The sequence below is a fragment of the Desmodus rotundus genome, chromosome 6 (assembly GCF_022682495.2).
Source record: "Desmodus rotundus isolate HL8 chromosome 6, HLdesRot8A.1, whole genome shotgun sequence".
NCBI lineage: Eukaryota > Metazoa > Chordata > Mammalia > Chiroptera > Phyllostomidae > Desmodus > Desmodus rotundus.
Window position 1 is genome coordinate 94,995,764 of NC_071392.1, and position 23,463 is coordinate 95,019,226.

A 23,463-nucleotide genomic window follows, 5' to 3' on the forward strand; every position below is an offset into this window, starting at 1 on the left:
ACACACAGCCTACACACGTGTACACACACAGACACACACGGCATGCTGAATGATTAAAGGCGGTTTGTTCAGGTTAGGGAGGTGAAGCTAGAATGATGGGGGGGGTTGGTATGCGTTTTTCTGTTTTTCAAGTTTTCAAACCATTTTTTGGCATTTTAAAAATATGAACTGTTCAATTACAACGAGAAGAGCAGATAAAAAGTAGACTTTCTCTTTTTAAAGAAACCCATTATCAAAAGTGTGCTCCCAAAGGTTAATGCCTGCTTTGTCCCCTCACTAATCGTGCTCCTGACTGGCCTCTGCTCCACCTGTCTTCCTTTTCCTCCGGTGTCTCCCGCCAGAGCAGCTGGGATTTCCAAGGAAACACTCAAGCAGACCCCGAGTGAAGACACAACTCGCTGGGCGGGCACACCCAGCATGCTTCACGCTGTGTTTGACGGCAGCCATCGGGCTGGCTGACCGAGACAGGACTGGGTCCCCTGGGCGAAGGCCCGGTTCTGGGGTCTGTCCCCTGACATGGGTTATAAGCAAGTGCCCCCTGACTGAGAGCTGTCTCCTGGAGGGGGTGACAGTCACACAAGGGGCATGCCTGGCTTCTCCGCTCAGCCATGTGTCACTGCCTGGACCAAGGGTGGGAGAGACTCCAGCCTGGTCCTCACCTCCTCGAGGAGGTTCTCGTCCTCTCAGCCACTGCCCCCTCGAGCTGTCCTCTCCTCTCTAGGGACCTCTCTCCAGGGAGCGAGCCTGAGCCTCCCATCAGAGCCGGTGCCCACGCAGGTGCTACCTGCCTGAGAATGGAGTCACGCTCACAGACTGGTGTCCTGCAGTCCACCAGGGGATCCAGAGACCCGCTGAGCTTGGGTCACAAAATGTCACATCAGGACTTTTTGCCTCAAGGCCCCACACTGCCTGTGTCCCTTGGAAACCAGAAGTGCCAGCGGCCAAACCTACGTTACATTCCCATGGGGCCTAGGCGAGGGCACCTCCTGCAGAGGGCGAGGTGGCCCTGATTCCCAGTCTTCCCCAATTCTACGGTCTCCCCTCTGCCGCCTGGCCCCTTAGAGACCGCGGTAATCTTGGGACAACTGGAGCAGAGAAGCACATGGTTTGTTATCCGCTCATCAATCAGCCCTAAGTGTCACTCTGAGCCCCGCCTCATGGTGGCCGCAGGACACTGGGACCCCTGGACTTTGGTTTCTGAAGCTCCTAGTATTTTGGCAAATGGTGGGGGTGAGGGCAGAGCTGAGGGGCAGCAGGCCTGTGCGAGAACTGCGCCGTCAGCTGCAAGGGGATGACAAGCCACCTCCCTATGCCTGGTTCCTCCCACCAAGGACAATGTTCCCAATGTACATTTCATAGAATGCTTCTGGGCTGCAGTGGGGACAGGGGGACAGCCCTTAAGAATGGCAGTCACGGCCACGTGGCTGCTATGGGGCGGCTCTCAGAGAAGGAGAGGCAGGGACACTGAGCAGAGCCACACCGTGGCCATGGCCCCCACGGGCCCATCCCATCCCTACCGCCTTCAGCTGCTCACAGGGAGGAGTCTTCACGTTCACCCAGAACCTCCCCAAATCAGGGTCCTTGCCACTGGAATCTAAAGCTAGTCCCACTTCTGAGGTGAAGTTCATCATTGAATTGGCCACCCCAGTCTGGGACCATGAGGGTACCTTCTTTCTTAGGGCCACTGGGGACAGTGAGGGGGACCCAGTGAGGTCTCAGCTCTAGAGAGAGAACACGCTTTGCAGACCACCCCACCCCCCACCCCAAACCCTTCCAAGCTGCTGGGATTTCTCCCACCTTCCCAACACTTACTCTGATCCCTGAGCTGTTTCCCGGGTTCCCGGGGGGCTGAGCCCCAGGGTAGGGCCTCTTGTCAGCAGGATGGGTCCCCGGCCCCCAGCCAGGCAGGCTGCTGCCTGAAGTCACCTGAGTATGGTGATGGCGTGTCCTCAGCCCACGGACACACCAGTGCAACAGCCAGGACGAGCCCCTCCGAGCCCGGCTGCAGCACCAAAGACCAGCCATCGCCACCTCCTCAGGGGGGTGGGCCTCAGTGCGGCAAAGCAGGGCTCGTGACGTATTGGTAAGGCCTTGGCCAAGCATCGTGGCTCCTGCATGGTCAAGCACACGGGCACTTCCAGACTCAGGTCTCCTGAGGTCCGTGCGATCTGACGGAGGTGCCCAGCTCTCGGCAGTGAAACGGTACAGGTTGGCTGAGCTCTCTGGGGAAGGGCGGGGATGGCAGGGTGGCAGGTGAGGCAAACAACTGACAAAGCAGAGGTCACCCCCTGGGTCCCAGGCCGGTGACTGCCTGGCCCACAGGTGGAGACCCACGGAAGAGACTGTAGGGTGAACATTTACCAAACAGTGACAAATGTGTGTTCACTGGGGTAGAGCACAGACCCGGGCCCAGAGGACAGCGCCAGGGGCTGACAGGCAGGCCTGGCCGGCACCCGCCACGGGGCTCCACGTGGTCCTCGGCTGGAAGCCGCCCGGCCTCTGCTGCATCGGCGGACCTCAAGCGGTTAGGCAGCACACGGAGGGGAGGCTGTCCGGCCAAACCGCCCGACGTGGCGATTCTCACTGTCACCCAATCACGCTCAGGGCACCCGAAGCCAGCGCGGCCCACGGAGTGGCAGTTCCACCAGCCGAAGCCCCGCTCGCCTCACTCTGCATTGGTAACGGCTTAATAAACCAACCGAGGAAGCCCCAGTACGGAGATGCACGGTGAAGAGTGCTCCGGCGTTTCCACTCCCTGCCTGCTCTTCTCCAAGTGTCTGGTGTCCCACCTTCACAGGCCCCTGCCCGTCAGCTCCACCCCGGGAGGTGGAGGGGAGAACTCACCTCCTCCTGCAAAGAGGCCTCCAGGGAGGGGCTCAGGGTGAGCAGCGGGGGGCCTCAGTCTGACGCTCCACACACCCACCTTCACTTCTACGGCTGCCTCTGGCACACTCACACGCACACATGTGTGCACACATGCACACAGCACACACACTCACACACGCACACCCACACACTCGTGCGTGCACACTCACATGTGCACACACTTGCACATGTGCTCACACACATACATGTGCTCACATGTGCACAGTCACGGGTGTGCACACACTCACATACAACACACACACCTCCCCCCCAGCAAGAATGCCATTTGGGCAGACGGAGCAGGGCACAATCAACACCGCGTCACTGCGTGTTTTAATAAAGCTGCGACACAGCGGAGGTGGGAGTCATCGCTTTGAGCTCAGGCAGAAGGGGAGGGACAGGACAGCACAAGACAGCTCCACGGGGAAATGGCATTTGCATTGGGAGGTCCTGAAGATCCCCCCAGGTGGAAGGGCCAGCGGTGGGGGGCTGGTGGTGGGCAGCCAACTCAGACGGACAGAGCAGGCATGGCTTGGCAGGACTAGCTACCTGGGCAGGTGACCTAGCGCTGGTGCCTGGAGGGGAGGGTGTGGCAGGGGGAAGGTAGGTGGGGAACGCACCATGGGGTCTCCCGGGATCGGGGTTAACAAGCCAACAATGGCTACAGCTACTTTGTATCCACCATGTTTATGAAATGAAACACCACCAACAACCAACCACGGGATGCATCGCAAAAAAGTGTGGCCTCCGTCTCCCTCTGCCCGACAGCTCCTGGCCCTGTGGCCTCCGTAGGGCCCCTGTGAAGTCATAACAGGCCCAGCCTATACCACCCAGGATGACCAGTGGGGCCTCCTTGGACGTCTAGCCCATCAAGGCATTGGCCTTGGCCCCACGGGAAACAGCAACTTGGGCGTGTGGGTCTGAACGCCAGCTCCACAGGGCTGTCATCTTCCCAGGGGGGACAGGACGATGGCAGGAATATGGGGTCACACTGATCCATTGCTAAGCATGGCCTCTAATCCTTCCTCCCCCAGCCCCCAGGCAAACCCAAGGTCACACCTGGGTCAGGAACACCCGCACAGTAATCTCTACACGTGGGACCGTTTAAAAGCCAAGCCCCAGGCACGCCCCCGGTATAGACTCTGCAGACACGTTCAGTCCCAGACCACAGACCTGCACTCTGGTCCCACATTCTAGCTTCCGAGTTCCAACAGAAATGAGAAAGGCTTCCCACTCGGGAAAAGGAAGCCAGAAGAACAGGGTTCAAGTGCAGCCCCCAGAAGAGTTTTTCTGTGCCCAAGGCTGGGCACTGCGGGTTTCCCCGAACAGGCTATCGTGTTCGAGCTGCAGAGCACTTGCCGTATCTTCTGAAGAGCCAAACCGCCATTATCTCTGCAGGCCCTGGCTCGCCCCTCAGCAGTATGTCTGCACGGCGAAGCCGCCATCAGCGATACAGGCGGGACATGCCACCCTGCCCCACACCACATGGCCAGCCTCATCCAACGCCAGCCACGCAAACCCTTCCCTCACATTAAACATCAAGTCGCTTCCTGGAGAGAGGCCACCCCCTCACGAAGAGCCGTCCACTGGGAGATGTGACAGAGATGAACAGCGTGCTGTGTTCAGAAATAAGCAGATAAGCGTCCACTGCCGAGGCTCCTTCATAAAGACGCTGACCGGGGGTCTGCGTCCCACGGGGTCTCACCGCTGGCTTCCCTCACCCTGGAGAGTGGCCAGGAACATCCCCGATACCCGACGCTCTCATCAAAGATGCCATTTCCCAACAACAAAAGTTTTAACCCGAGTGACATTTAAGCAAGAAGGAAATAATATTACTTGAAACCCGATAAGGGAGAAATGCAATAAGACAAGCCCCAGATAAGGGCATGGAGGGGCGCCTTCCTGATAAAACAGCCACTGTCCCAGGCAGCAGGCCACGTGGTTTTCTGCTCAGGAGAGGAGGAGCCCCTCAACGGAGGGTGGCCACAGCCCTTATCTGGGGAGCACCCCCTCCTCCCTCCCCTGGGCTGCGGGAAGTGATTAATTAATGCCTCCTTGAAGCTGCGGCCTCCTAGAGCCCCTGGGGACTTCTCCCCGGAGCGATGCCCTTGCAGCATCCGCCTTGTAGCTAGAACCCACAATCTGGGCTGCTGGCACCAGGGCTGCCAGCAGGACCCAGGCCAGGCTGGAAAAGGGCTCTCTTCTTGGCACTCCTTTTGTGGAGGGAGGAAAAGCCATTAATGACATGATTTTAAGTGAAAGAAGGAAGCAACCGAGTACAAGCGTGGCCTGCTCCCAAGTTCTCCACTCCTTGTGGCCATTCTCCACCTGCCCTGCACCTGTCTCAGCCCCGCCCCCAAGCAGCTGCCCCTGCAAACCCATGTGGATCAGCCCCAGGGGCCCTGTTGCCCCCCTACACCAAACCTTGGCACGAAGCAGAGAGACCTCAGCAACCCTTGTGGTTTGCTTTTCAGGTGGGGAAAGATGAAGCCGAGACCCTCACACTTTGACAGAGCCAGCTCGCTGCTGACACCTTTGCTCGTGGTGCAGAGGGCAGGCTCGGCCCCCAGGCTGAGAATCAGGGGAGCATGGAAGATTTTCAGGGTTTAAATCAGAACCCTGACGCTCCAGGCTGGGGCCCAGGCTTGGGACCCTGCACCAGCCCCAAAGCAGACGACCGCACAGCCAGGCCACCAGCTCCCTTCCATGGCGCTGACTGCCTGGCTGGACATGAGGGACGCTGTGTGAAAGGGCTTGGTGTCACACAGCGGAAGGTGCCGGACCCAAGGGGCACCGGGAGCGGACCCAGCACATGCGATCACTTTCCCAGCCAGGAGCCTTGGGCTTTCTCTAACTGCAGAGGCACGGCTCTGCCCAAGTGCGCCCCAAGTGAAGGCAACCAAAACGGGGAGGGGGGGAGAGGCGGAGGGGAGGGGGCCCTGGTCCCCTGCCCCTGGCCTGTCCCAGAGGCCCCACGTGCTCCAGTTCCGATCTAAGCGACAACCCCGCTCCAGTTTCGGCAGCTGTGACGGAAGTCTGTCACTGTTACCATATTTACTTATTTAATCCTCCCCGTGGATATGTTTATTGATTTAGAGAGAGGAAGGGAGACGGGGAGAGAGAGAGACATCGATGGGAGAGAGAACACCGACTGGTTGCCTCCTGTATGCATCCTGATGGGGGATCGAACCGGCAGCCTAGGTGTGTGTCCTGACTGGGGGTCAAACCTGTGACTTTTTGGTGCATGGGATGATGCTCCAGCCAGCTGAGCCACCAGGCCCGGGCACTGTCATCGTATTAAAAAATCAGAGCTGTTTGGAGAATACTCAGCTCCTAGAGTTTCAAGGGCACCCGCGCCCCACCCCCCGTCAGACGCACATGAGACGCCCAGGTACAGTTCAGGTGTATCAAGGTGGGCACGTCTCCTGTAATAAGTGTGGGTCTGCAGTCTCCAGGACTAGGAAGCCAGGCTACGTGTGACACATTTAAACCAAAAAGATTGCCGAGAAACACTGCCACCGCCTTGAAGAAGCTTCCACCTTCTCTTGAAGGAGCCGTCACTCAACCAGGAGGGAACAGATACTGCAGCTCCCACTCGGCCCCTCCCCCACCACCTTCAAAGGGTCCTCGACTTCAAAGCGGATTTCAAAGGCCCCTGCATTTTTGGCAGCGTGACATTTTATGTCTTATACACTATTTTTATTAGCCAGGATTGTAGAAAATTGACGTTTACCAACCATTAACCTTTCAAGCATGTAACTCTATTTTTTTTCTCCCATCTGGAAATATACCTTCTATTTCTCTACAGATCGGTCCTTAAGCTGCCTTGCTCCTTTAAGAAAAAAACATTGTCGTGAAGATGCTCTGTTCTCCGGAAAACACAAGTTCTATAATTTTACGGACTTTTGATCACAATTTTATAGCCTTCAGCCCTTTGCCGCTATTCTGTTTTTATCTTAAAATATGAGAACTACACCAGACGAGTTGTATAATCCCTTCTTTGTCTCTGAGGGAAGGCGGGAGAGAAAAAGATCACTTAAAAAAGTGTCTGCTTCCTACAGGGAGAAGGCCGCCATGTGGCTACCTCTGGGCAACTTCCTTTCTCGCCCCATCAGAACATCGCGGCTCCAGCCTTCAGTGTGATTGGACGAGCCCGGTCGTGCCACCGCCTATTAATAAATAACGACGTGCAGAGTTCAGGTCCATCGGCAGCCTCTCTCCTCTGGAGCCTGCGGGGCTTTAAATGAGTCACTCCATAATGTATTCATCCGATTTTAAAACACACCTTTTGCCAAAAGGTCTCTGGCCACACATAAGAATGTAAAGGTCAAGAAGATAATAAAGTCCCCAAACAAAATTATAAAAACACATCAAATCAAGCTGCCATCTACTGGAGAATGACCGTCTCAAAGGCCAGCTCGCCACGTCTGGGGTGGCCGGGCTCCGGGACGGGAGAGTCTGGGGTCGTCCGTGGAGAACTGGGGCTGGGTGGACAGGGAAAGAGCCCCCGGCTGGGGATGTCCCTATCACACAGCAGGGACACGGTGTTTTCTCTGAAAGTTGGCCTCCTGCTGGGGCCTGACTCAAAAACCCTCAGGTAAACAGACGGGAAGGGCAGATTCCCCTTGCAGGCACCGTCCGGCTGAGTTGGGCCTGCTGTTTACACAGCAAAAACCAGCGAGAGTGGGCAGAGCCCAGGCCCAGCGCTGGGCATGCTGTGGGCCAGGCTCGCTTCCCGCACATCACGCAGGCCCCCCTCAGCGCCCCCCTTCCCCGCCGTGTGTCATCCCCTCCAGTGGGAGGTGCCACAGAAGATCCCGTGGGTAAAGACCCACACCCGGTGCCGCAGACACCGATCAGACCCTGGATGCCCAGAGGTGCCCGGTCTCTGTGGGGGAATCGGGGCTCGGGGCACAGGCAGGGAGGGTAGAGGGCTGCCCTCAGGAGGCAGGCTGCCCACATACCCCGGGGCTCCTCCAGGACATGCTGCAGGACCCGACTCTGCGCATCAGTGCCTCCTGCTTGGTGGGAGGTGGCCGAGAACACACTGACCACGTAGGGTGGCTGTGTGGCTGGGCTCTGCTGGCCTGGGGCGGCGCCTGGGGCAGAGTCCCACGCAGTGGGCTGTATGGAGGGGCATGATGGGTGCTGGGGCCAGGAGGGGCTTCCCGCGTGGGGCCTGGTGCTCCCCAAAGCAGCCGCAGGGAGCAGCTTCCCCTGTCAACGGAGCTCATTTGGCAAAGGCCCTCCCACGAGTGAGCCCAGGCCCTCTGTAAACAACTCACTAAAGGACGAAACAAATAGAAAAGGGTGTCCCTGTGCAAACCAGTCTCAACATCAGGACAAGCACGACACGGTGTACCTGGCAGGTTCCAAGGACACAGCCCAGCCCCACCCAGAGGGAGAGGACGGCTGTGACACCACACAGCTCATCCCTGCAGGTGCCCAGAGCTCCCATCTGCTGTACACGCAGCGGGCGGAGCAGCTTGTGACTGTCCCCAGGTATATGTGAGGCCACCTAAAGAAGTAAAGAAGTGACTGGGACAGGGATGGGCCCTTGGCAACCGAGCTCCGCGGCGGCTTTCCTGAGCAAGCGAGCAAACCTGGGCTTGCCGGGGAGCTAAGCAGCCAGGCAGCGAAAACACGGCTGCTGGAAAATGAGAAACGAGACACCCGGAGCCAGAAAGATGCCTTTTTGCATTTGCACCGTCAAGCAGTGCCGGGGAGAGGAAAGGCATGTTCTTCCACGAAGGCCTTGCTGCCAGCCACACTTGGGGGGTGGGGGGCAGGGGGCAGCTGCTCAGCAGGCCATTCCCCAGGGCAGACCGTCAGATTAACAAAATAGTTACGGTGTATCCACACGATACATTGGAGCTATAATCCTTGTTACGACCAGGGAAGGTAACGAGAGGGGAAGGAGTGTGCGATGCACATTGGCATTCTCTGTGGTCTGTGTCATCTCTGTAATACAAAATGCTACGTCGCTGCTCTGAGGGGCTTCACTTGCCGGCCGGTCACTGTGAAGCACAGCAGCATCCTGGCCTCCCACCTGAGCAGCACTCAGGTGCAGGGGAAGCCCCGGTTCCCCTGGCAGACACCCCCGTGGATGCTCCCATCTCCCACAAGGTGTGCTGGCCCTCTTCTGAAGGCTGAAGCTGGAACTCCCGCAGCCTGAGACCCGCGGGCTGCTGCGAACACCGGCTGCCCCGGGAGACGGCTCAAACAGGCCGACTCCAGACCACAGCCCCAGGATTTCTGACTCAGGGCGGATGAGAAGCCTGCGGCTGTTGTAACAAGTTCTCTTGGAGGCCTGGAGGCCAGAATCTAAATATCAAGGCTCCCCCCAGCACCCTCAGACTCCAGGGGAGGCTCCTTCCTGCTTCTCCCAGCTCCTGGGGTCTCCGGGGGTCCTTGGCTTGTGGCTGCATCACCCCAATCTCTGCCTCCGTCTTCACACAGCCTCTCCTCTGTGTCTGTGAATTCTCTCCTCTCTCATGGGGACACTTGTCACTGGAGGGAGAGCCCACCAGGTGACCCAAGATGATATCATCTTGAGATCCTCAATTATACCTGCAAAGGCCCTTTCTCCAGATAAGGTCACAGTCACAGTACCAGGTGGTTGTATCTTTAGGGGCTACTGTCCAACCCACCACAGTAGGCCTGGGAGGGGACCCAGGGACTGCTGGGCTCAACAAGCATCCCCCAGTTCCTGGACCACCTGTGGTCATCCTGTCCCTGCTTTGCAGATAGGGAAACTGAAACCCAGAGAGGGGAGGACTCCACCTCGATTCAGTTCCGCCCCCACAACACCTGCCGAACCAGCCCACTCCCTGGGCCATGCTCAGCAAACTTGTGCACCAGGCCCCGCCCAGCTCTCCAGGCAGATCCACCTCCATGGTGTTCAGACTTTCGCTTGGGCTGAGAACACCAGCGCACACCCACATCCATTTCTCCAAGTCCCAGGTGCAAACGTGGGAAAGCTAGTGTCCCCTGTCTCACTCAGAGACAACGAGCGAGGTCCGTCTGGCACCGCCACAGGGTCCAAATGTCCACCCAAGGCTGCCCTGGCACTAAGCTGCATTCTTAGTGGACTGTGCGTGCACCTGGTCTGGCCTGCCTGCCGGCCTGGGGACGCCCTTCCTCCACGAGGCCCTTCCTCCTGCTGGCCCTGTTCCGCCCAGTGGATATTTACCTGTCCCTGAAGGCTTACCTTAATCCCCGCTAAATCCCCACACACTGTGGCAGGAAAGCAGCAAAGCCCAGCAGAGGCGAAGCGAAAAGCAGCCAGATCACAGCTGCAGCTTCCGCAACGCCCAGGGCAGCTCACCCTTCAGTCTCAGCACCCACACAGACAGGGCAGCTAGAGTGGACCACGGGCCAGGACCCAGCGGGCAGAGCTCCTGGAAGGAGGTGGGAAGACAGAATGCAGGAAGGTGGGGAAGGGCCAAGGCCTGGAGCCTGGCATTCACAGGGGCCTTCCCTGCCCCTGGGTCCCTCAATCACCCCGGGGACTCAGCTTCCCCCACAGGGAAGTGGAGTGCCAGCACGGATGGCTGAAGGGCCTCGGGGATTGAGCAGAACATGTCCCGGCTCCTGGCGTCGGGAAGGACCTGCCTCACACAGGCGAGCAGAGGCCCAAGGACGCCCGCTGCCTGGTCCCCAAGCCTCTGCAGGTGGGGTCAAGCTAAGGTGGGAGACGAGGGACCCTGGGCTCCTCAGGTGGGCCCAGCATCACCATGGGGTCCTCACACGTGTGCAGAAGGGAGAGTCAGGGAAGGTGACGTGAGTGCGGGACAAAGGCGCAGGGACAGGGAGCCGCGGACAGAGGGAGGGGCCGCCAGCCAAGGAACACAGGTGTCTCTGGAAGCAGCAGCCAGCCAGGAAACAGTTTTTCCCCGGAGCCACCAGCAGGGACAGCCCTGACGACACCTTGATTTTCGCCCAGAGGGCCCCTGTTGGACTTCCCACGTCCACAGCAGCAAGGAGATAATTGGTGTCAATTAAGTCTCTACTCTACAGTCATTTGCACTGTGCTCAGGAGCAAACACAATCCATAAACGAGCCGCTTCCTGGGAAAGGCAGCGTGGGTATTCACGCAGACCTCACACGGGGCCAGGTGGGTGCCCTGCGTCCCCGGGGGGTTTGGAATGCACTTTAAGAATTAAAGGAAGGTGGACATTAGCATAGGGGAAGTCCTCACAGATACCAGCTTGACCCTGATGGAGGATAAAGGGAAACGACCTTTGGTGCCACACGCTGGTCCAAGATGAGTAAGTTAGGTTTGTTCTGTTTTGTTCTTTTTTTTATGGGGGGTGGGGGAGGGAGCCAGCCTGGGACAGTACCGGAGGCCACCAGAAGAGGGCAGCCTAGAGCCCAGGCCAAAAGTCATGAAAATTCTGAGCCTTTTGACAAAAGCAAATGATTTAACAGCCCAGCTTCCAACACACCAGGGTGCCCCCCCTTGGAGGATTACAAGAACAAGCAAGTGCCACGAGGTTTTATGAGAACACACGCAGGAGAACTTCATCACCCTTGACGGAAAGAAACTCACTCAGCTTGCGGCGTTTTTTAGAGCGGAATTCACTGGAAGTAAAAATCACCCCTTCAAAAAGTCAGAAGAGGTACATTCTTTGAAAAGACAAATGTTTGCTTGCTCACTCGCTCTCAGGTTGTGATTATTCCAGTATCTATTTTAAAAAAAGAGAGAGAGAGAGAGACCTAGAAACCTAGATCAGAGGTCCCTGAGAACAAACACCCAAGACCCCAAAACCCAGGCAGCAAGGACCACCTGCAGACAGAGGGCGATCTCACACACATCCCCCCTCTACCGCCCCAAAGATATGGGGCCCCGTCCGGTGGAGGCCTCCTTCAGACCAGAGTCCTCGGCCTTCCTTGGGACCCCTAACCAGGAGTCCTGCTCCTGCCCCAGCGCTTCCAGCCACAACATGAGAAACTTATGACCACGGTCCTGTGTCTGCACCCGGCTCAGCTCCCACGTGCTCCAGGCTTCCAGAACCACCCGGACTGCACGGTGGGACTTCTCTCTGCTGTTTGCCTGGCACCAGCAGAGTCTGAGAAGGCTGCCCGGGGATAGTCTGCCATGTCCCTGGAATTGAAGTCTCCTGTTGGCACCGAGGAGTCTGGCCCTTCTAAGCCCAGGGCTGTGCTGCACATGCGAGGCGGCCCCCGAGCCTGGAGCCACTTCGGCCGGGCCCAAGCATGGCAGCGACGGCCATGAGGCCGCTCCCGGTGATCCCCGGGGCCCTGTCTGTGGCTCACGTCCAGGCTGAGAAACCGCCAGCCAGCAAGTCTGAAAGCTGACCGCTGCTGAATTCTCGAGGGGGTGGGCCCTGCACACAGGAGGGGGCCTGTCTGGGAGCAAGTTCAGTGCTCTCTAACCGTCCTCATCCTCACTATGTGGGAGACATGTAAGCGGGGGACCTGGGTCCGGACAAAGGTGGAAACAGAGCACACGAGCCCCACACCCGGGGGTGCCGATCTTCCCACCTCGCCAGTCGTCAGCTTCTGGCCCGTCCAATGGGAACGATTCTGCCTCCCTGGAAAGGCTTTCATGAGGGTGAGAGCAAAGCCAGGGCTGTGGGCCAGCACACGGTCTGGCTGGGATTCAATGTTATCACGTTATAGTCACTCAGAGTCTCACCCCCTCACCCGACGATGCCACTGAAATACGTAGTCCTGGAATGCAGAAGTCTTTCTTTTTCCTTTTTAAAAAATGTATCTATTACGTTTGGACCTCCAAGAAACATACACCATTAGATGTTCAGTAAAGACCTACTCTAGTTTTGGGGAAGCAAACACATCACAAACCATCTCGCTTCCAGTCTCTAAGACTGCACTAGGTTCATCAGAAAGGCAGGCTCGGGTGTGGGGGTCCTGAGCCTTGAAGTTTTGGATGGTCTAATCACAGCCCAGCAGTTCCGAGGGGTTGAACTTCACTCCCAGCTGCTTTTCTTCGTGCGTGGGCCGATCATTCTGCAGTTATATACCCCCTCGCAAGGACATTCAGTTCCTTAAGCTTTGCGATCTACTCTGTCTTTGGAAAACTTGGTAAAAAGGTAATTTTTTTTTTTCTGTACAGTAAGGATGAATTTACCAGAACACGTCCAATATAAAGTAAAACAAAAAGTAGGAGAGTGTGTATATGCCATGTTCACGTCAAGGACTGGTTCCCAAGAGGGTGACCCTCTCTCTGTGGAGACCATTTCTCCATCGACACACACACACGATGCAGCCGTGGTGGCAGGTACGCGCGACATTTTAACGTCACTCTCAGTTATCCGCCCCGGACTACAAATACAAAAGGAAAGTGGACAAACTCACACTCACACACGATCATGTTCTCAGGAAGCTACTCTCTGTGGGAGTAAACAGGGGAGGGAACTTTCAGGAAGCTGCTGACAGGGACCGAGAAGGTTTAAAGCCACGGCTCTGGTAAGAAACCCCAGCGAGCCACAGGAAGGCATTTAAGAGTAGATTCTGCAGCATCGAAGGATGATTCTCCAGAAGAGGTGGGCATTCTCTTAATTGACTTAAATTCTGCACTTTCAGCAGCTGAGGGCCGGATGCACAATCAGAGGAAGAGAACCATCGCCCGCCCCCTCTGGGCTCATCAGGCTGTGCGTTCCCAGCGCCTTCGGAGGCGTGATGTGGGCAAGCAGAATATTAGCGCACAAACCACCCGACACCATTACAACTCAAAAAGCATTTCTGTATTTAAGAAAGTACTTAGAATACATCAAACACTGATTCTTTTTTCTCATCTTCCCGTGTGGGACCTGTCAGGGGCTCCCCCACAGCCGCGCGGTTGTTCTCCCTGTCCCGTTCCTCCTGTCCACTCCCCTCGTCCTCAGGAGTGGACGCGCCCTCTTCATTCTGTTGAGTTTCTGCGGCTTCTGCAAGGTGTGCCTCCTCGAATGCTCTCCTCTCCTGTCTTTACTTCAGTCTCATTAGGGGCTCATGCTTCCTCAGGAGCCACCCGGCTCTGACCGTGCCCAGCTTGCCCCGCCGCCTCCTCCACCCGCCCTTTGTGAGCCTGGGCCGCTGCCTGTGTGATTCCCACAGCAGATTTTTTCCGCACCCGCTTCTGGCTCCCAGCCACCCAGCCTTTTAGCTCACTGCCAGATGAACCTGTCCAGGGACGTCTTCTTCTTCTCCTGGTGTTGCTCCTCTGTCCGAAGACATTCAGCTTCTAGTTTCCGCTGGTGACTCCTGAAGGACTGGGCCTGTCATGTGAGGACCTGCCTTCCAGCTGTGGTGACAGCGGACCGAACAGCTGGCACCACACTCTCACTAAAGAGTTCACTGATGAGGCGGTGGCTGTCCGTTTCGTTGAAAAGCCATCCCCGTAATCAGCTGCACCTTCAGCGGGCTGAATGCCCCGTAAGGCTCTCCTTACTCCACACAAGACGGTTTCGGTCGACTTTCTTCCTCCAAAGCAGCATCTGCACGACTTTTCTGCATTATGTAAGCGAGGTGTGCGGGGGGGGGGGGGGGGGGGGGGTGTCGGGGTAGGCCTTCATAGATCCACCCCACTCTATCTTTCCTGCTTCTTATTCATATTCGTTTCCATATTCTTGGTTTTCTTCATCAGTGAGATCTCGCCACCTGCCACCACTCATCTTGCCAATCCCCCACAACTTTAGATCAGGGCTGGGTGCCTTTACTCGGTCCCCGACCTTTTTGCTACACTTCTTGCAGGGCATCAGTGGCTAATCTGGTGGCTTTGGGGGTCTTTGGAATTGTAATACCAGAGGATGCCGTGACCGGCCATCGGTGCCCGGTTCCCTCGCAGCCTGTAGTTGCTGTGGGTGTGATGACAGTATGGACTGTATCCCACATACCCCGGTGTGTGCTGGGCATCTGTGTGCAGGAGCTGGGGTGGGAGGTGGTGCATGAGATGGTCTTTTCCACATTTTGGAAAATTAGGTTCTTAGTTGATTAAGAAAGAGGCAGAAAAAACGCCCGCGGCTCTGCCCCGCTTCCCTTTGTCCCCCGAATGCCCTGCCCCACCTGAAATGCAAAAATCTCATGCACTCTTAACCACAGCATGGATGAGCCTGCCATTCCCATGCTGCTAGTTGGTGGGTGCCCCTTCTTCCGCAGGGAGGATTTTAGTTAATGACGGGCCACTCTGGAGGGGCAGGGCCCAGAACACGCCAGGGGCTCCCGGCCCATCGTCTGAGGGAGCTGGCATGCCAATGGCCATGCACCGGCCTCTCTGTCCGCAGGGGCAGCAGGGAGCAGCCACATACAAGGGACATGGGACGGTGGGTTGTGAGTGCCTTGGGCAGCAGAGCCTGGCCTCTTTTTGCTCTTAAACTGACTGTTGGGACCTCCAGCAATGCGAGCTTTGGCCTGTGGGCAAGGAGTGGAGCAGGCTAGTCTTTCCTTTTACCTAGAAGAAGCCACTTTTCAAGTCTACACACCTCCCTTTCTAAATCTCTTCCCTCCGTGCGGCCAGGCAAAAACTACAGCAGGGAAAGGCTGCAGACAAGCCCAAAGCAATGTGGCCCCTGGCAAGGCCAGGCTGGCCCCAAAGGGCACCGTGGGCTCCAGCAGGGATGGTGGACACTCTGTCACAGAGGAGGGGACCGCCCATAGAAGGTGGGTTGGTCTTAGTTCTCTGGCTTCAAGGGCAAGGAGCATCCTGGCTTAGAGCTGGCCAAAGCCACCTGCTGGGGCTGAATCCTGCTTTACCGCCACTTGCCTCTGCATCTTTGTGGGGACCACGGTTCCCTGGGGCCAGTGACATTGTGGACAAAGTCCCCACATGATCTCCTGGCTTCCTGGGAGAGGCTGGCTGAGAGATCCACCGGCGGTTTCCCGTTCTCTGATGGTGAATGGGACAGAGCCCTAGCTGCAGGCATGGAATGACCCGTGTGAATTCTGGGCACGAGACAGAGGCAAGTGTGTTGGTTGATCATTTCATCTAGCTCACAAATATCGACCTAGTGCCCATGACATGCTCTCTGCAACCCGGGGCGCTGGACACAGATGCTAATTCACAAAGGGACAGGTGGCTGTTAAAGCCAGAGCAGGGCCAAGGCCCAAGGCAGGAAGGATGGGTAGAGGGAGCTGGGAAACCCTGGCTCAGGGCAGAGGGAATGACAGGCACTTGTGAGCAGATGTGGCTCTTGTTTTCCCTATGTCAGAGCACTGCATTCGGCTGCATGAAGGAAGCAGCTCAGCTGTGGTGTTTTCACCTTGTTTTTCACACCACTCCAGGGAGAATGGGCCCAGAGCTCTGCGGTTTTCCAAGGATGCCACCTGGGACCCGTTCCTGGGCTGTCCTCCTCACAGTCACAACATGGCTGCTCTGCTCAAGACATCACATCTGTATTCCAGGCAGGAGGAAGAGGTAAAGGTGAAAGGCATAGCCAGCTGAGCCTGTTCCTCTTTATCAGGAAAAAATAAAGCTCTCCCAGAAGTCTGGTCCGACAGAATAACCTAATTAGATCTCGCTGATCAGAAAGGGGCCATGTGTGCGTGCCACCTTGCTGTAAGAAAGTCTACTAAAGGTGGCAGCATCTAAAGCAGGGCTCGGTGTAAGCCCAGTGGACAAGCACATACAAGGCTTTGTTAGCAGAGAAGAGGGAGAGAATGGATACTGGACGGGCCACGTGCAGTGTCTGGTAATTCCTATCGCACGTGGCTGGCTCGTCATCAGTGCCATTTACCTGAAGGTTCACGGCAGCTCCCGCTCCTCTGCAGGTTAGCAGGGACCCAGAAACACCACAGCACCCGCATTCTGCCCTGGACATGGCTTCCTTTCACAGGATCAGCTGCACACCACCACCCTGCATGCCGGGCCTGATTCTGGGTCTTGGGTGTGCCATAAGACTCTCTTCGCTCCTGGCCGTGTGTCCAGGGATGCCTTCTGCCCTGGAAGAGTTAGTTACCTGTCTACACAGACATGGGTCAGCTCGACCTGCTCAGGCACACAGGCCATTCCCAGCAGGCTTGTGAAGGCAAGTGAATGCTAATCTGGCCACACCTGTTACACTGTGGCCAACTCTTTGATAGCCAACCCGGGCTCCTGCAACCCGCCCTCTCTCAGTGTGTCTTGTTACGCATGTGAGCCATTCATTCTACACAGAACTGCCTGTCCCCTCTGCTTCAGGCCCTGCACCCCGGGAAACCTTATTGGTAGACACTGCACCCATTCTTCCTGTCTTCCCCCCAAAACAGAATCCCAGTTTGACCAGGTGATGGGTCAGAATAGGTCTAAGTGTAAGCCACATGGGACAGTGGCTACCAGAGTTACAACTCTCTGCTTCCCAGCCTCCCAGCTCAGAGTGGCATGTTCTAGCCAATGAGAACTTGTGTGAGGGCTCTGAGAAAGTATGTTCCTGATGCAGGGAAGAGACGCATATGCTGCTACAACCTGCTCTGAACTTAAGTGCAATGTCTGGAGCCACAGCAGCTAGTTTGCAAGGAGGAGGCAATAAAGTAACAAACTGAAGATGGTAGAATGCTAACAATAAGTGTTAGGCATGTGGAGGTGCCACAGATCAGCTGCTCCAGCCCTCAACTGCACCTACCTCTGCACTGTTACGTGAGAAAAATTACCCCCATATAAGATTCTGTCCATAAGGTTTTATCCTGTTGGCCAAGAACCTTCCAAAATGATCTAAATGGTACACCAGAATGACAGGGCTGCTGCCGCGTGAACCTTAGGGTTTCTGTAAGAGAGATGCTTAACCAGATTACGTAAGTCACCCAAAGCGGAGGCAGAGTGTGGTGTGACAGTCACAAGATGGTCCTAAACTGGCCAGGGAATGGGACAGGGAAGGCTTCTCGGAGGCAGTCTCCTGACATGGAGGCATCAGAAACAGAGCCCATCTCCCTGCGGGGTGTGAACTCACCGCACCCACCCTCCTCCGGCAAAGCCCAGGCCCCTCCCCCTCCTGTGACCAGCAGGTAAGATTTCTGCTCACCTGTCGCCCTCTTCTGCAGGAGCCTGGGAGGGTAGGACACATGCATCCTGCATTCCCACCATGCCACCCATGCCACCTGGAACGCACCATCCTCGCGGGGGCGTTGCCGTGAAGCTGGTCTGGGTTTTCCCCGAACTCTGCCCTCCTGAGCCAGTGCGATGCAGGCCGCCAGCTCCGCGGCAGTCTCTGCCGGGCTGACAGTTAATTATTAACAGGGCAGAGAACCGGACACTGGCCCACAGCCGCCCCACCACGCCGGCCTAGGGAACCTACTGTTTCGGCCTTAGGAAAATGGCTTAGCCACCCCATTTCATGCGAATGCCTGAAATGCCCCGTGATGGTGGCCACGAGTGGGTCACCACGAAAACAAAGCTACCGTATAAGCGTACAGGCAACTGTACCCAAAGGTGCACCAGCAAAAGCAGAGACTCGGAGGGGACATGGGGAGGTGTGAATCAGAGACACCAACGCCTTGCGCTGCCATACAGTGGCGGACCCCCTGTTCAAAAGGTTCGTGGTACCATCGGATTTGCCGCCTTATTGGGGGAAACTATTTTAAGCCCAATTAGCATGAAATTTTGAGAATGCAAATGCTTTTCATTAAGACATAAAACAAAATGCCACGACATTTCTCCCATCCATTCATCACAAACAAGTTAATTATGGAGTAGCAAGCTTCCCTCTGGAATCTGTCTCTGGGTGGCTGCTGGGAGGCTGACTGGGCCAAGGGGGAACCATGGAGTGGCCGGTCTGCTGACGGAGCGCCGATCGCAAAACGCGGCTCGGAGACGCTCCGCTTGCCGAAGGAAGGCTCAGCCCTCTCCATGGGAATAGCTCAGTATAAGTAGTCATTACCTCTTTGACTTGATTCCTACAGGAGTTACAGAAATTTCACACCTTGTAATTATTTTTGACACACACACATCTCTCCTGCAATCTGGTAGTTTGCAAAGTTTTCTACGTAAACAGAGAAATTTTTATCTGCCCTGGTTTAAGAGGTCAGCTTTTAACTCTGTACCTGCGACATCACTTCTGAGATCACAACGTCTCTTTGTCCCTGGGGTTCTTCACCTTAAGAAGAGCCACAGGAAGAGAACAGGGAGGGGCTGTCCTGTGAGGTGCGGGGGAAACAGTGGGGCTCCGGCCCCCCAGGGGAGGGTGCTGCAGATTCCCAGTTCCCAGGACCCACTCCGCAATTCTCTTCTCAACCAGGGCTGGGCTGGGCCTCGTCTCAGGTATAAGCAGGTGCTTAGAAAATGAGTCTCACACCCACAAACCCCGGAAACTGGTCCAAGTTCACCTACAATGACGGGTTCTTCGACGCCCACTGGGCAAAAACCATCTGGACGTACGGGACAGGCTGACAGGCAGCCAGCGGTCAGAGCTTCCCCACCCCACCGGCCCAGAGCTGCGGCCACGAGGCCAGCGAGGAGACACTGGTTGCAATCTCACATTTTACTGTAAAAAGGGCAAGAATCTGCCATCCCCTTCCGCAGCAGGTAGCACCTGTCATCACTAAAATAGAGGCAGTCTTTCTGGAATTCCTTGGTAACAAGGATACTCTAACATTTTTTCCTGTTTAGCTCCATACCTGGGGAGGCTCGAGGGCACCGGCTTCAGGACATGCAAACGGCGGCGGCACCTGTCACAACGCACTGAGCACGGGAGGAGCATCCGGGCCTTCCCCGCAGGTGCTCAGGGGACGGCGCTGTGAACCCACGGTCCTGCAGGACGCTTGGCTCTCCAACCCTGAAGTCACACGACGGGGCGGCAACACTCCGACACACTCGCCTCCTCACGAGCACGCCCATCCCTTCCAGGCCCACCGCCCAGAGATGTGCCCTTCCTATTGTGTTCTGTCTGTCCGTCCGTCTGTCTGTCTGGTCATCAACGGGAGTCAAGAGCACCACACCCTGGCTTTAGCAGTCACCTCAGATGACAACAAGTAAGAAGAGCTGGATTCAGCGCAAAATAAAAATCTTGATTCAGGTAACGGGAACCAGGGAGTCAGCGGGGGTCTGAAGACTCCCCTGCGCACACAGGTGGACCCGTCAGCGCCCCCTGGAGTACAGACCAGGGAGACCGGCAGCGGTCTGAGGACCCTTAGTCCTGGGTGGTGAAGTTCAGCTGCGGTGCTTTATCTCAAGTCTGCTCCCTCCACCCCTCTGAAATCAGCTAAAAGCCCTTTCTGGGAAATTGAGGCAAGGAGGGAAGGCGCACAGCCAAGGGGAAGCCCCAGGGAAGGACGAGCTGAGTCATCTCCCCTCTAGTGCAAATATGACGCTTAATCAGTTTGTCCTGAAAGGCGACCAGATCAATATGCACAGTGACCCACTCGAGTCCTCTTGAGTCCCGGTGCCGCCTGACAGCCCCCTCCCAGCGTGGACGGAGCCCCGCGGTGACCAGGACGCTCCCGGGCGGTTCCCTCCTGTGTGTTTTCTTGTTGTCTGTGGAACAGTCAGGGAGACAAAGGCCACGAACGGAACGGAATGGAACGTCTCTGGGTCCCCCCCCCCCCCCCCGTTCCCACAACATCGTCTGCTTTTCCGTGCATTTCAGAGCAAGGGTAATTTAAAAATCTGGAATTTCATGCATAAAAATACTTAGTCGGGAAGTCTCCCTCAGCACATCACTTGGGTGACGACCGAGTTCCAGTCAGTGGCCCAGAAAATGATTCTGCTCGCGCGGGGTGATGCTGCCTCATTCACCGGTGACACGGTGACACGAAGGCCTTCCCTGTGGCCCGGGTCGCACCTCGCTGACCTCGGGTAAGAGCGGGGCTCAGGTGGGCCCTGCCTCACCCTTCCCCATCAAAACGTTCCCCAATCCAGGGCAAAGCGAGGGATTCCTCCCTGCCTATGCCCACCCTACCTTTAAGGAGCTTCTCTCCTTCCAGAATATTCTGGGAGATTAATGCCGTGTAGTCTTCTTCAGTGAATCCAGCCTTGCAGGTCTGCCCGGCCGTAAGATCCCCACTGTGCGCCTGGGAAGGGAGAGAGTTAGTTGAGAGCAAACGTTAATTTCACAGGACTCGAATGCCACATGGGCCGGCTGTGCACAAGTCTCGGCTCCGGCAGGCCCGGACGCACCCCAGAGTCCACTGGACTGAGAGTGGTGTGGGCCGGGGCGGGGCGCTGGGGAGAGGGGCCAGCGCCTGTCTGGGCCAAACAGGTGAGGGGAGGGATGGAAGCGTGAGGAGTGTCCAGCAGGCAGGGAGTTAGCCAGTGACCACAGAGAGGAGGGGAGGCCAGGGGGCGGCTGTGTCCAGCCACTTCACCCTTCCGTCACAATCACCCCCCACCCTGCACCACCGTGGGTGAGGTGGGCCGCCAGGCTTGTCCGCTCCCTGCAGCCCACCAGGGAGGGGTGTGGCTGGGGAACAGGAGAGGTGGTTCTCTAGGACTTGGCCGGGAGGGACCGGCCAGGAGGCTGGGGTCAGGAGGGAGGAGCGGGGGTTCTCCCTCCCGTGCTCTCCGCCCTGCCCCTACTTCCTCAGCGGCTGGTCCACCTTCAGAGGCGCATCCCTACCAGGAGAGAGAGCTCCCCTAACTGACAGGAAAGGGTGGGTGTCCTGTCCTCTTCCCAGGGCCTGGCTTTCCTGCCCAGTGGGAGGTGGTCTAGAGCCTGCGCAGGCAGGCAGCATGGTGGCGGTAGTAAAGCTCCTCCAAGGCAGGGGAGTGGGAGTTACAGGTCAACCCCGGGGCTGGGGAAGGAGGGAGAAACAGCCACAGGGAAGCCACTCTGTCACCACCAGCCCGACCAGGGCAGGCAGCAGAGGCGAAGCCCGCACCCCACAGCCGCGCCTTCGCTGGCCACCCTGCAGAACGGGCCTCCCTCGCAGCGGCCCCGCGGCCCCGAGGCTGCCCCAGCCCCAGCTCCCAGCACCTAGCCCTGGCGTGGACACGGGCGCCCCCCACTCAGAAGCACCAGGGAGGGAAAGGGCGTGGGGTCGGGTAGCTCTTTGGAAAAGCTGGGCACAGCGGCTGGGTCCTGGGGCACGAAGCTCCATGGAGGCGGGAGCCGAGGCGGCGCACTCGCCCAGGAAAGTTTGGAGTTGCCCCCGGCGAGTGCCGAGCGGCGCACCCCGCGCCCGCAGCCTCGGAGCGGCCTGCCCGCCGGCGCTGGTTTATTTCCGAGGTTACACCGTGCGGCCCAGGAGGAGCAGCGAGGCCGAACGGCCACGAGAGGGGGTTCCTGCAACTCCCTCGGCCCCTCTGCCTCCCACAGGGGCGTCCTGGGCGCAGCCCGCACACCGACCCCCGGGCCCTGTCCCCAGCAAGCGCAGAGCAGGACTGGGAATCCTGGCGCGGGCTCCGAGGAAAGAAGGAGAGCTCCAGAACCGAGCTCCGCGGACACCCTCGCTCTTCAGCCGCCGGGCGCCTGGTTCCGCAGCCCGGCTCTGAACAGTGAGGGCCCCGCCGGCGTACCCCACGCCGCGGGGGACTCGGCGGCGAGGGTGTCCCGCGGGCCACATCGCCGCCCACCCCCAGCGACGGTCCTTGCCGGCACCCAGAAAACCTAGGCGGGGTCGCGCTGCGAGCCCCCAACCCCCGGCAGGGGTGGCCAGACCGGGTGCCCCCAGCAGCCAGATCCCTGGCCCGCTGTCACCAGGTCTCCGCGCCCGGCTGTGCCCAGCAACTCCGGAGGCACGCGGCTCCCGGGCGATGGAGGGCGCGCCGAGTCCGCCAGCGGGCGATCGGAGCTCCGGGCAGCTGCCGCGGACCTGGAGCGGCCGAGGGATGCTCCACGGGCTCTTCTTCGGGCAGAGCTCCCTCTGTCTCCAACGCACCCGGCCAGCCGCCCACACTCCCGCCCAGCTTAGCACCTCCGCTCCGCGCTGCCCCAGCGGCTCCACGCTCTTGCCAACCAACCGCAGGCGGCTTCGCGGGGCGCGGGAGCCGGCTGGATGCAGCGGTGCGCGCGGTGAGGGCCGGAGAAGCCCGGGAGAGCTTCTCCGGTCGTGTGCGCGCCCCGCCGGCTCGGGAGACGGCCCCGCGCTGCTCCGGCTTCCGAGCAGCCAGGGCGGGAGGCGGCAACTTACCCGAAGAGCGCCGGAGAGCGAAAGCAGCACCAGGAGCACGCCGGAGCCCGCGGTCATCTTCCCCGCCGCGCCGCGCCCCGGCGCCCGCCCTCCCGGAGCCTGGAGCCCGCTCCTCGCCGCCGCCGTGATCGCGCCGCTCAACGGGCCCCCGCACCTCCAGCCCCGCCGCTGCGAGCTCGTCCGGGCCGGTGCGTCCGCCGGCCTCCCAGCCGCCCGCGCCTCTGTTCCGCGCGCTCCGAACCGCAGGTGAAGCCGCGCGGTCGCCCCGCCGAGGCCCCGCCCGCCGCCCGGCCCCTGCGCTCGCCCGCCTGACGCGGGCCTTAAAGGCGCCGCGCCCCCTGCGCCGCGCCCGCACCCCTCCTCTCTGTCCGCACCGCGCGGCCGCGCAAGGGCAGGGCGTCTGGAGCCCGTGTTGGCCGAAGGGGCCTCGGACGCTCCGTTTACAAGGAAAAGTGGGGGGGGGGGGGCGGCGATGGCGAGGAGTACAGGGGCTGAAGACTGAGGAAGGCGCGGGGTTCTTGCCCCCACTCTCTGGGCACCCCTTCTGGATGGGGAGCCCCTGCTGCCTCCGGCCAACTTCCCACCGGGCGCGGGCCGTGG

The 23,463-nt window shown here is 58.4% G+C and overlaps 1 protein-coding gene and 1 pseudogene across 1 annotated transcript in view; both read right to left on the reverse strand.

The window, feature by feature from the left end:
• CDH4 (cadherin 4) overlaps positions 1-23,064 on the reverse strand; it is a 264,321-nt gene extending 241,257 nt beyond the window's left edge. The window contains exons 1-2 of the mRNA XM_053927435.2: positions 22,864-23,064; positions 20,694-20,805 (exon numbers count right to left, since the gene is read on the reverse strand). Of these exons, the coding sequence (XP_053783410.1) occupies positions 20,694-20,805; positions 22,864-22,920 (169 nt within the window). The 5' untranslated portion in view covers positions 22,921-23,064. The remainder of the gene's footprint in view (positions 1-20,693; positions 20,806-22,863) is intronic.
• LOC139441001 (SWI/SNF-related matrix-associated actin-dependent regulator of chromatin subfamily E member 1 pseudogene) lies at positions 13,998-14,798 on the reverse strand (annotated as a pseudogene).
• Positions 23,065-23,463: the final 399 nt, after the last annotated feature.